Here is a 13,503-nt window from a genome sequence, read left to right as displayed (position 1 = left end):
CAAATACATACATAATTTATAACAAAGAAAAATGTTTTTAAATGCACAGTCGGGTTCAAAACAAAGGAAGAGAGACTCTGAGAAAGAAAGAGAGGAGTCAAAGCCAGAGCAGTAAGTCTGAGCTATCTTAGCATTACTCCACAGGTAGGAGAGTGGTTAATTCAGATTTGAATCCTGAAGGCTGGGATTCCAAAGAGTTCTAATGGATCTCTGTCTCTCTTTTTTGTTGTAAAAATACAAATAACACAACATTTGCCAATTTGACATTTTTCACTCATACAATTCAATGGAATCAATTACATCAATCATGTTGTACAACCGTCACGGACATCCATTGCCATAGTTTCCATCCCCATCAACAGAAACTCAATGGTAGCTAAACAAAGATTCCTTCTCTCCCCTTCTCTCCTGCCCCTGGCAAAATCTTCAATGGCTCCATATTATCTAGAATAGAAATCATAAGTCGGTTGGACACAAGTGATAAAATGAATGCCCAATCTGTGTGCTTAACCTGTGATCTCTATATGTTCGACTATTCTAAGTGTTTCATTTAGCAAAATCATACACTGATTGTCCTTTCATGATTGACTTAGTTCAGCACAATGTTTTCAAGATTCATCCACGGTGTAGCACGTATTAGGACTTCATTTCTCTTTACGGAAGAGTAATATTCCACCACATGTATATACTACATTTGTTTTGGATCTCTCTTTGAGTCAAAGTTTTCTGTTACTTTGAGCCTAAAGCATCCTAACTTAACACAAATACTAAAAAAAAAAAAAAAAAAGCTGGTGTTACTATATTATTTCAGATAAAGCAGACTAAGGTAAAAATCAGTTCTATATAAGGCACGAAATAAGTCTACCCTGTTTTTGCAGGCAAAAGACTGGAGTAGCCAAAATGTAGGCAAAAGTCTCAGGAATATACACCTGATCCTTGTGTTCAGCACTGATTGTTGCAACCTGAGGAAAACTTAGGCTGAGAATTGGGTATCCATTATTACTCACCACCTTCCAAAGGCATTTTACTCTATAGTTACCCCCAATAGAATGTATCTGAAATCACTTTAAGGATCAGACCAAAGGTATATTAACTAAAATAGTCAAGTTTCAATTTCAGTCGTTAGTATAAACATTTCAAACTATGGAGAATGATACAGTGAAATGCCTAAAAACAAGGAATAGAGAAGGTTTTATGGAATTCCCTTTCTGAGTCAACCAACGATCTCCTAAACTATAAGGAGATTTAAAAAGGAATATAAAAATCTTTCCCTTACAAAATACATATCTAAGAATAGGTCTAAAATACGAAAGATCTCCAGTATCTACACTGAGTTTTAAAATAAGCTTTAAACTTATCTTGAATCTGTGAACTCTTTTCCTCTTTCCCCTTCCCTATCTCAAACTCCTTAGGAATTTGATCTTCCTCAAATACAATGTGTATGTTATTACCTACTTCTGAACAGTTTTGGCAAGGTTTTAAAAAATTGTCACTTTGGAAAAGAATGATGATGTCTTATAGAAAAATCTTGGTGCTAGAGCTCATTTTGTTGTTGTTGTTGTCATGATACGAATGCTGCCTGATTGCACTGAACTGTGACCACTGGAAATAGCTGCAAATTAATGATTTTAGCCTTAGATTTTCTAAGTAGTTAAGCAGATAGAAATAAATCCAGAAACCCTCACCTGAAAACACTTTTTTTTTTTAAAGTGTGCCTAATATGGGAAGCATACTCACCAATTTATTTTTTATTAGAACAATCATTTAGGCCAAGTTTATTTCTCATCTTCCTGTCTTTTTTATCTCACGAAGAACTAAACCCTGTAATTTTTTTTCATTGCTTCTAAATAAGGCTAAAATATCAAGTTTGAAACAAAAATGTTTCCATCTCAGACATAAATAAAAGCCTAAATTGCATTCCATTTTGGCACTTGCGCTTACTGTAGCCCACAGAAGACTAAATCCTTTCAGTGAATCACTGTTCTTGGTCCTGATTTTGCTTCACCTCACTATCACCTTGGCAAGTTGTCTATGTAACCCTAGTCACAGAGTTTCACATTAAAACATGGGTTAAAGGGGACAGCTATATTGTATATGAACTAGTACATTTACTTAAATGGTGGTAGACTTTGTTTGCCATTCTTACAACGAACACAGCTGAACATTTGAGATAAATTATTTCTATATTCTTGCTAGGTATTTTAGAGACTCACCCTCTGAACTAATTAGGAAATCTCCAGATATATACATCAGAATTGTCAAGGTAACAATTTTCCAAAATACACATGTTTAGGCCCCATTCCAGACCCAGTGAATTAGAATCTCTGGAAAACTCAAACAATGAAAGTACCAAGGAAATACTACGCAATATTAAAAAGAACAAGGTCCAACTTGTCAGGTCTGGGCTTTGATTTGATACTACTTACAAGCTAATAAGTTAGTCTGCTCCTGTTTCATGAATACTGGCAGAAAACATGATATTCCTGGGTCAGAGACAAAGGACTTTATTACAGCAGAGCAAGCAGTTGAGGATCGTATTTGTGGTGGTTCCCCTTGCCTGCCAGGTGCCACAGGGACAACGCAGATGGGCCCAGATGGATGCCTGGACACCCTGTGGGTTGTGTTATAGGAGAGGAGCACCAAGCTTGGGGATCCTGCTATTTTATAATAAGCAGTAAGCAAACTTGCTATTTATTCTAACGGGAGACATTGCCTCATGCCTCAAGGTTGCTTGTTGCAAACGTAACTCTGAGAAACGGCCAGGTAAAAAGCTGTCAGGCATATGAGACTATGAGAGCAACTCCTGTCTGGAGGCGAGATAAGGCGGAGGGGGATGGGAGCTGGTTGAATGGACATGGGGAATACACGGTGGAAAGGAGGAATGTGCTGTCTCATTAGAGGGTGACCAGCTAGGAATACATAGCAAAGTGTATACAAGTTTTTGTATGAGAGACTAACTTATTTGTAAACTTCCACTTAAAGCACAATAAAAAAAAAAAAAAAAAGCTGTCAGGGCCTTGCATTCTTGGTACATACAGCAGGATGCGTAGGAGCATCAGACAACCAACACAGTCTATCTGAACTAATAACGGAAGATGTTAACAGTTAAATTTGATGAAGAACTGGATGGTGTCCGGTTCTACAACCACATACAGGGATCACAACAGAGAGTCCTGGACAGAGCGGGAGAAAAACGTAGAACAAAATTCAAATTCACAAAAAAAAAAAAAAAAAAGACCAGACTTACTGGTCTGACAGGGACTGGAGGAACCACTGAGACTAAGGCCCCCAGGCACTCTGGTAACTCAGAACTGAAACCACTCCCAAAGCCCACTTTTCAGACAAAGATTAGACAGACCTATAAAACAAACAATGACACATGTGAGGAATGTGCTTCTTGGTTCAATGAAATATAAGAGGCCAAATGGGCAAATCCTGCCCAAAAGCAGTATGTGAAGGCAGGAAGGGGCAGGAAAACTGGGCAAACGGACAGAGGGAAGCCAGGGTGGAAAGGTGGAGAGTGCTGTCACATTATGGGAATTTCAGTCAATGTCACAAAACAGTAAGTATTTTTGAAACTAACTTGAGCTGTAAACCTTCACCTAAAACACAATTAAAAAAAAAAAGTTAAATTTGAAAATAAAAAAAAAAAAAGGATGCAGGAGTATATGTATAGAATAATCCCACCTATATTTTTTTTAAAGCTGAGATATAGTCTTGTAAATACACAGCATATTTGTATAAGAGTATATACTCCCTTGTAAGTGGGAATGCAGAGCTTTTATACCATTCTTTTTGTTTTGTTACTAGAAGCGTGTATTTTTTTTTTTTCTTAAATCATAAAAATTCACCTGTTTTTTGTCAGTAGGTACTCTGGCTCTGTCTTCATTATCTCCTAAGGATCCATGCTTTCCCTCTTCCTTCTTCTGATTAAAAAGAGGTTAAGTTAAAAAAAAAAAAAAAGATCAGTGCCTGAGACATACGATTAAGTCAATTTTTCACATTTAAAGGTGAGTTTCCTTGGCTTTGGACATATTAATTTTTTTTCCCTGATGGAATTCTGGATTAGCTTCCCACTTTGTTCAGGATCAAGTCTGACTACTTAACCTAGCAAAGAAACGGAAAAAAAAAAAAAACCACTGCCGTTGAGTTGATTCCAACTCATAGCAACCCCACAGGGTTTCCAAGGCTGTAAATCTCCACAGAAGCAGACTGCTACACATCTTTCTCCTGAGGAGCTGGTGGTGGTTTCAAACCACTGAACTTTCGATTAGCAACCAAACGCTTTAACCACTGTGCGACTAGGGCTCCTTAACCTAGTAAATAAAGCTTTTATAATCTGGTCCCTGCAGACTTATCCAAGAAATAGAAGAATTGGAAATTGTGGTCAGAAAGTAAAATTCTGTAGTTTAAGATTTCAGAATTGGAGCCATTTTGGCAACAAAAAATTCAGAGTGTGGCCATGACTATGAGTAACTGAAATGGAACAGAGAAAAACTAACTGAATTGAGACCAAAGAACCATGTAGAAAAGGTATTAGCCATGGATTGTGGGAGGCACATAACAACCCTGGGAACCTGTGACTATGTTATACTACATGGTGAGGGGGAGTTAAGGTTGCAGTGGAATTAAGCTGACCTGAAAAATAAAGGCATTACCCTAGATTATCCAGAGGGGCCCCAATATAATCACCAGGGTCTCTGTAAGTGAAAGAGGGGGGCAGAAGAGTCAATGCCAGTGTGATACAGCGTGAGGAAGACCGAAGCAGTCTTTGCCGGCTTTGAAGATGGGAGCGATCTATGAGCAAGGAATATGGGCAGCCTCTAGAAGCTGGAAAAGGCAAGAAAATGGATTCCTCCCTAGTGCCTCCACAAGGAACACAGCCCTGCCCGACACCTTGATTTTAACCCAGTGAGACCCATTTCGGACTTCTGATCTCTAGAACTGTAAGATAATAGATCTGTGTTGTTTAAGCCACCAAGTCAATGGCACAATTCTTGTTATTCATGGTAATTATGTGTTACACAGTCCCCCCGAACGCTGAATCGGTAAAGCCCTCTTCAACCTCGGCTGAGAATTTTTTGCAGCTCCTGCATGCACATGCGTGCGGATGACTATGTCAATGCCCATGGAGTATTTTTAGCAAATAGGTGAATTATGGACCTGGAATCCACATATAATGACGGTCAACTGTAACTTGCTACAGCGATAGGAAATTAGTCCAGGGATGTCCATAAATCTCCCCTAAAAATGAAACCTGAAGTAGGCAGAAAGCTTTGAGTCAGGGGCCAAATTCCTTCGTTTATCAAATCAACAAGCATGCTTTGAGCCCTGGCTATGCGCCAGCCACAGTCAAGCTGCAGCCCTTATACAGCTTATGGTTTATGAACACAGGAAAGTGACTAAGAAGTTGGTAGACGATTACGCCAGGAAGGGATTAAGGGTGACAGAACAGAGTTTTGTAAGCCCCAAAGTTAAGTGGGCTATTTATCAATTGGTCAAATTTCAAAAGTGGCATTGGGAAACTTGGTGGATGTTGACTTCTTAGTTTTATGAAACAGGTGCTGGATGCTAGAAAAGGAGCGACTTGCAAGGAAGAGAGTACAAGAAAAATCAGGTCCTGGGAATGAGGTTTCTGTCCAAGCAGAACAGAAAACGGAGGGAGTAACGTGTTGTTAGTGAAATGGTGGCAGTGAGGGTGGTGGTAGTGGTGACAATTTGTGTGAGTGATAGTAACAACAGTAACTAACATTTCTTGAGTATTTACCACGTATTGGGCCCTAAATTAGAAACCTTGGTGGCACAGTGGTTAAGAGCTACAGCTGCTAACCAAAAGGCTGGCAGTTCAAATCCACCAGGCGCTCCTTGGAAATCCTACCAGGCAGTTCTACTCTGTCCTATAGGGTGGCTATGAGTTGGCAGCGGGTTTGGTTTGGTTTTTTGTGGGCCCTAAATTATCTCATTTAATTCTCACCACTTTATAAGGTAGCTACTATTGTTCCCATTTTACAAATGAAGAAATTGGGATGAGAGAGATAACTCAACCACGGTCACACAGTTAAAAAATGGTTATGCCAGGATCTAAGCCCAAAATCCATTGTCTTAACCATATGTTACATTATTTCTGTTCTAGAAAAGTAGAGTAACGACCTTTAGCATGAAAATAAGGTACCAGAAGACACAATGGGAAGAGCTGAGGAGGGGGAACAATATGAGAAATGTACAGAAAAGTGAGAGAACAACGCAGTTATTCAAATTCTTACATCTAAAGTAATATTTAGGCAATTTAGAAAAGCCTAACAAACTAAAATGAAAACTAAGAACCAGCAGAAGAGAGAAATATTTTAATATAATAGTTATTTCCCCAGTGCTTGATTTCTACACCAAAATTTTTAATTCATTGTGTTTTCCCCAGAAGTTTTGTAAATACTCTGCTCAAAAATACTTTCTTTCTCTCCCATTCATTTATCTAGGTTTGAACTGAATTCTTAGAAATTCTTAGTCTTTATACTCAATGTATACCTTGCTGAACAATCCTTAAGGAGCACCCATACACTATAAATATTTCTCAGCACTGACAAACTCAGGGGCCAGTTATATTTGGAAGTAGTTCTAAGTTAATAATACACTAAAGCCAATAAATATTACAACTGACATGTCCAATAGTAAGGTAATAGATATGATATAAGGAACCTTGGTGGTGCAGTAGTTACGTGCTCAGCTGCTAATTGGAAGGTCACAGTTCAAATCCACCAGATGCTCCACGGGAGATAGATGTAGCAGTCTGCTTTCGTAAAGATTACAGCCTTGGAAACCCTATAGGGCAGTTCTATTCTGTCCTATAGAGTCACTATGAGTTGGAGTCAACTCGATGGCAAGGGGTTTAATGTGGTACAGCCATGAAATGGACTGTCATGTAATTATTACAATGATAATAACAAACATATATATAGAATTGGAATTGTGCTAGGTACTATTCTAAAAATTTTACACATACTAACTCTCATAAAGTCTCATAAAAGTCCCATGTAGTATGTACTACTGACATTCCATTTTACAGATGAGGAAGCTGACACAAAAAAGTAATGGAACATATGTTACACAACTAGTAACTTGTAACTAGGGTCAGGAACTGAAGCCAGGCAGCCTGGCTACAAAACCACTGGCCACTTTTAAACCACTAGACTAAGTGGCCCTTCCAACGTTAATAATTACATTACAGTGTAAGCATTTTCTTATGTTAAATCAGAAGGGCAAGATTCAGAATGAAATTATCTCAAATAAGTAAAAGAAACAGACAAAAAGACTAGAAGAAACAATACAAAAATGTCAATAACCTGTAGGCAGTAGAATTATGATGAAATGTTATCTTCTATTTCATAAATAATAAACATGTATTACTTTAGTAACCCATAAAAAATAGTTTATTTCAAAAAGGCAAAAGGCTGGTAAAGTGTCAAAAGCAAAATTCCAATATGATTACAAGTCAAACTGCATCCCTAGAGTTTCTGTAACTTACTTTGTATAGCAAAAGCAGAATAAAGACTTTTAATTGAAACTTATCACTGTAGCTTAAAGAACATTTTTCTTCTCTTGATAGGGAAAAGGTCTTACTGAATCCTATGAATACTATGTACAATTAATGCTGGAAAACTTGTACAGAAAAAGGTAAAAAATATGAGGCACGAAAATAAGGTATCATTTTAAGAAATTTAATATTTCTACAACTATAAACACAATGGTGACATACAAATAAAATCCAGGCGTATTCCCTATTGAATAATTAAAAACTACTAGCATGAACACTGTAGTAGTATACAAAGCACCAAACACAAAATTGTATTTCTGCTATGACTGAAACAACCTGCAAAATTACATGTGCACAGTTGGGAGAAAAAGGGAACCCGCGAGCAGGAAGAGGCATAAATAGTATGACTCTTTTTAAATGTTGCAGGTAACACAGTAGGCTAAGTCTTCAATTCTAATAATGTCTGCACAATAAACAATACTATAAAGAGCAGAGTACAACACGCTCCCTCTCGTCTTGTGCTCCTCCCCCACATGATCATTGGTGTGGCTTCTTTGCAATGGCCCTGACATCAGCAGAACTAATGACATTACCACCCACTTGTGTTACTGACGAGAAGCCCTGGTGGCGCAGTGGTTAAAGTGCTTGGCTGCTAACCAACTGCTCCGCAGTTTGAACCCACGAGCCGCTCCATGGGAGAAAGATGTGTGGCAGTCTGCTTCCGTAAAGATTACAGACTTGGAAACCCAAAGTGGCAGTTCTACTATGTCCTATAGGGCCACTATGAGTCAGAATCAACTTGATGGCAGTGGGTTTCGGTTGTTATTAACATTAGACATATAAGTTGTTGAAAACCTACAAATAATTACGTTCTAAATATTTGGTAGATTTGCGTTTCTTGAAATTTAAAACACGTTTTCTCATATCAACAATGTCAAGCTCCCAAGCTAACCTACACAGGCCTGTTAACCCTTAAATAATCCTAGTATTCCTAGAGTAATCCTGAGGATCCCCCAGGCCAAGTGTCTGGGTCCCACGGAGTGAGCATAAGAAACAGAGGGAGAGGCCTACCTAAGACCTTGGCTTGACAGCTGTGCCCTATCAGATATGGGCGTGGGAGTACAGCCACAAAGACACTAATGCAGAAATGAATAGCAGGGCAAGCTCCCCAGGAGATACGTGAGATAATCTTTCATGTGTATTGAGGAATCGTTTTTTTCCAGGTCAGCAGGCACTTCTAAAACACAGATTTGTTTTGTTTTGATACCTTTGGTGCTCATTTCTATGTCTGCTATAACTTTTCAATTTAAAATGCTTAACTAGACATGGGTATGAGTCAGAGGATTTCTCAAAAAGATTTCAAATAAAATAAACTTTAAAAAAAAAATAAAAAGAATACTGATCGCTTTAATTTACAAAACTTCCTTGGTGCCTGCCAAATGAAGGACCAAGATGCCAGGAAGGCTGTGAGTCACTCTGGGGAAACCTGGAGTCACAAACCACATCTTCTGTTACACAAGTTAGAAAGATGCATAAAATCTTGTTACTAATGTACTTTTCTAACCCTGAAATCTACTTGGCACTATTTTTATGAAAATGCTAACTGAAAGCCTCATTCTCAGTTATTTCCTCAGGCTACATGGTTTTTTCTATAAAGTATGAAACAGTAGGCTGTATATTATTTGCAAACACACTTCAGGAACTAGTTGTTGACTTGATTCCTGATAGACCTTAAATATCACCTCGTGCCCGTCTGTCTAAAAAGAACACGACCTGTATTCTTACTTTAGATATATAAATAGATACATACACACACACATCCATTAAGATGAGGTCAAATTTGGATACTAAAAACTAAAAAAACTTCTTCAAAATTAGTACTCATGCCCATTTTTTTGAAGCCTAGTTTATTAATGAACTTTTTAAAAGTCTTGAATATCTAAATATTTGCTTCTAATACGCCTCTTTAAGATAAATTTTATCTGCAAAAAAAAAAAAAAAAATTAAAAAACCCCACACCTCGGAAATCTACTTACATAAAATAACACTAAACAATTAAGAAATAGAAAGAATAAAAGAACTTCACAATCCATTGAAGGAAATGAAGAACTTTTTCAAAGACATGAATAAAACATGGAACCGGGGTGGGAATGGAGGGAAAAAACAATGCCTAACATTTTTAATAATGTCTTAATAATTACAGAACATTTGACACAGGAATTGGGGAGAAAACTACTCTAAAAGGCATCATTTTTTCAGGGAAAGTGAATTGCCTCACTTCCTGTTAAAATTCCTCAATGCAATCCCAATAGTTACAGAACAAAAACCTAAACCCCTTCCAAGGCATACCGTGCTTTTTGTGATCTGATGTCTATGATCCAAGCTTCTATCAGTCCCCTCCCTCCACCTATGCCTCTGGCATGAGGACCTTAAGTTCTCTCACTTCTCCCTGTCTTTCTATACGTAGATTGTCTCTGCACATGGCAAATGCTTAAACAAAATTAAAAAATTGGAAGGAAAGTATCAAAATGTGAACAGTGGTCAGAATGGTCAGAAGTCATGGGTATTTTTTCCCCTTTCACCCTTTGTTTGGAAAAAATGTCTTAAATGCTTAACTTAACATTATTTTGCATAATACGACCTTTGGTAATGAAACACTCTAACTTCCAAATCTACCAAGCCAAAATGGTGAGCACCCAGCACCATGCCACCCCCAAGAATGGAGGAAATTTATGAGAGCGTAGCATCTTGTCAACCTAAGGGTGGTAGAAAGAAAAGATGTGGAATGTACACACTTCCAATACACTGGCTTTTAAATAATTATTCTTACTACACGTTCCTAACCCATATTGGTCATATCTTTCCAGACGATCAGAGGCTACTTACTCAGAACAAGAAACCAATCAGCACTCAAAGATTACCTGTTATAATAGATGCTTAAGGGGTATACCAAGTAGCATAAGACATGGTCTCCATAGGCAATTTACAATTCGGTGGGAGATGAAAAACTAGCTAGATGAAACATCAACAATATAAACTGAGTGATAAAGTATAATCTCATTGGCCAAACCAATATATAAAAAATACCATTAATACCTGATAAACACAGCACAGTTTGAGAGTAACTATTCTATTTTAGATAGGAAAGATGAGCTATTACAGCTATGAGTTACAGATACCACTCTAAATTTTAAAAACATTTTTCAATTCTTATGATTTGTTGAGTTTGTTTTTCAGTGTGACAGAAACTGGAGCAATCAAATTTTAGGCTTAAGGGGAAAAAAATCTAAGGAAACAAATTATACCTGAGATTTGTGCCTTTGGTTTTCTGTGGCTGGGAAGAGTTCCATCCAGAGACTGAGCAGAGTGAAAAGGTTGACTTTAGAAAGCCTTGGTATATGACCTACAAAAGAGAGGGAAAACGCTTCAAAATTTTACCCATGATGAACATAGGAACTTCTTAGATCAAGGCCACTTGGGTGCTGGCCACTGAGCTCAGCTGCTGTAGGAGGAGACAGAAAAAGGACCAGAGGACAAGAGAACCAGGGAGATTTCTTGGAAGACCGGCTTTCACTCACTTGCAGTGACCTCCTGAAGCACTTTGCAAAGTTGGGCCGTCTTTCTTCAGCCCTCATTTGGCAGAAGAAAAATGGCACAACTGATAAACACAGCTCTGGGAACCATCTAAAGGAAGCTGTGAAAAGTCCCTGCACCTAACGTCGTCGTGAAGCAAGCTTTTCGGGGCGGGGGGCGCGGGATGGGGGAAGCTGTGATGACGCCTGGCTACAAGGCCAGTGATTAGAACGAGGCACTAAAAATTCGGTGACCCTGGGGGGTCTGTTGCCTTTGAGTTGTGGTGTTGGCAGAGAATACTGAATACACCATGGACTCCCGCAAGAACGAACAAACCTATCTTGGAAGAAGTACAACCAGAATGCTCCTTAGAAACAAGGATGGCGAAACTACGTCTCACATACTTTGGACATGTTATCAGGAAAGACCAGTCCCTGGAGAAGGACATCATGCTCGGTAAAGTATAAATAGGGTCAGCGAAAAAGGGGAAGACCCTCAACAAGATGGACTGTCACAGTGACAGCAACAATGGGCGCAAGCATAACCACGGTTGTGAAGATGACGCAGAACCCGGCAGTGTTCCGTTCTGTTGTACACAGGGTCGCTATGAGTCGAGCCGACTCGACGGCACCTAACAATTCGAGGGTCAAGCAACTGAAATATAGGAAAGCGCCGCGTGCGTTTAATTCGGCAATCTAGGAACAGCGCGGTTTGGAGAACTCCCTCAGGCTCGTTAATTCTCCCAGGTCCCAGCTCTAGGTTTCCGGAGGAAAAATAAAGAGGTAACTACCGCGGCTCCCAAAACCGGTGCGGCGAAGCCGAGGGGCCCCGGGGGCCGAGGTGGGACGCGCCCAGGGCCGGGACGAGACATCCAGGAGCAGCAAGGAAGGCGAGAAGGGGCAGGCGGAGGACCCGGAATTAAAAGGCGGGAGCGGCAAAGGGCAGAGCGAAAGGCTGTGGTGGCGGAAGCAGGGTCGGGGCACTCACCGGTCATACTGCCAGTCTGGGTGCTGACTGACCGCCCGGCGCCCGCGCTCTCCAGATTTTGCATCTGCCCTGCTTCTTTCATCCCAACCCTAGCGGTCTCTGCTGCCCAGGAAACCGCTCTCGGTTAGGCATGATCTTGGCCCCAGCGCCTCCCCGTCTCGCCTCCTCACCGCAACAGTAAAGCAACCGCCAACTCAGCGCAGCCAGCTGTCGTAGCAAGCCTGACCGCCACTTCCGGGCGCCTAGTGCGACGTCAGAGCGGGGCGTGGCGTAGGGTTCTCCTCAGGCGGCCGGCGAGTGGGTGTCAGGCGCTGAGGTATAGATCCTTTGAGGCTTGTATTTGGCTGTCTTCGCTGGCTTTGCCAAAGTCGGGTCACTTGAGGCAGTCTTGGCTTGGGGTCCCGAGTTGCGCAGACTCTGATGGGGCGATGAGGACTGCGCGGAGTTGAGAGGTTTGGTCGGAGAGCGAAGGGGAATTGAAATGGAAACTTGCCACATTCTGTCAGGGTCAAGGTCTTGGGAGAACCTGAGGTGAAGGCAAAGCTGGAGCAGGGCTCTTGGCCGGTCCCGAGCTACTCAGTGCCAGGGACCAACCTAGGGACGTTCTGCTTCTGATTTAAGAAGGTGGAACCATGGTTGTGAGAAAGGTGAGAGTAGAAGAAAGTAGTAAGTAGATCCTGGAAAATATAAGAGGTAGCCTGATGTGAATTTTGTGTCCAGGACATTGTTTTTTTAAGTGTCCCAAACCAAAAACCGAATCCGTTACCCAATTCTGACTCATAGTGACCCTGTAGAACAGTGTAGAACTGCCCCATAGGGCAGCCCCAAAGAGAGATTGGTGGATTCTAATTACCAGCCTTTTGGTTAGTAGCCAACCTCTTCACCGCTGCCACCAGTGCTCCTTCCAGGCGTGACTCAAAATGAAGCCCTTCCCTCCCCAGTGATTCAACCCATTTTCTGTCACCAACTCTGTTAACTACAGACAGACAAAAAAGCAAGATAAACTGCTCCCAGACTATTTAAACAAAGGCTGGATATTACAAAATTACAACATTGTATAAAGGACTGAGTGAGATCTGCAGTGTTGATGGGTGTGGATGTGGTTCATTGATTTTCACTGCTATACAGGTAGTCCCCCAACTTACAACTGGGTTCCCTTCCAAGGACTCCATTGTAAATTGGTTCTGATGTAAATTGAATACATTTAAAAAAATTTTTTTTCATTATTATTGACTTTTATTATCAGTATCTTTATAAATCCGACCTTTGTCTTTGGAGTTTGGAAACATTACATATAAACTTACAGATATATTTTAATGCGTACATCCGTACATACATAAAAAAAATACAGACCTCCATAAAAAACAGTATTTTGTCAGTTGTGGTATTAACTCCACTTGTGGATGGTCCTGGAT

At 40.1% G+C, this 13,503-nt stretch overlaps 1 protein-coding gene across 6 annotated transcripts in view; it reads right to left on the bottom strand.

Annotated features, from left to right (window-relative positions):
* The window catches only part of CDADC1 (cytidine and dCMP deaminase domain containing 1), a 70,208-nt gene extending 57,857 nt beyond the window's left edge, over positions 1-12,351 (bottom strand). Inside the window, exons 1-3 of one of the 6 annotated variants that reach the window (XM_023551329.2) lie at positions 12,089-12,349; positions 10,834-10,931; positions 3,852-3,923 (exon numbers count right to left, since the gene is read on the bottom strand). In XM_023551329.2, coding sequence (XP_023407097.1) covers positions 3,852-3,923; positions 10,834-10,931; positions 12,089-12,170 — 252 coding nt within the window. In that variant the 5' untranslated portion in view covers positions 12,171-12,349. The other 5 variants (XM_003412566.4, XM_010592628.3, XM_010592627.3 and 2 more) reach the window with 5 other exon arrangements.
* Positions 12,352-13,503: the final 1,152 nt, after the last annotated feature.

The sequence above is a fragment of the Loxodonta africana genome, chromosome 17, assembly GCF_030014295.1.
Source record: "Loxodonta africana isolate mLoxAfr1 chromosome 17, mLoxAfr1.hap2, whole genome shotgun sequence".
Classification (NCBI taxonomy): domain Eukaryota; kingdom Metazoa; phylum Chordata; class Mammalia; order Proboscidea; family Elephantidae; genus Loxodonta; species Loxodonta africana.
The sequence above is the reverse complement of the archived record's forward strand: the minus strand, read 5'-3'. Positions and strand labels throughout refer to the sequence as shown.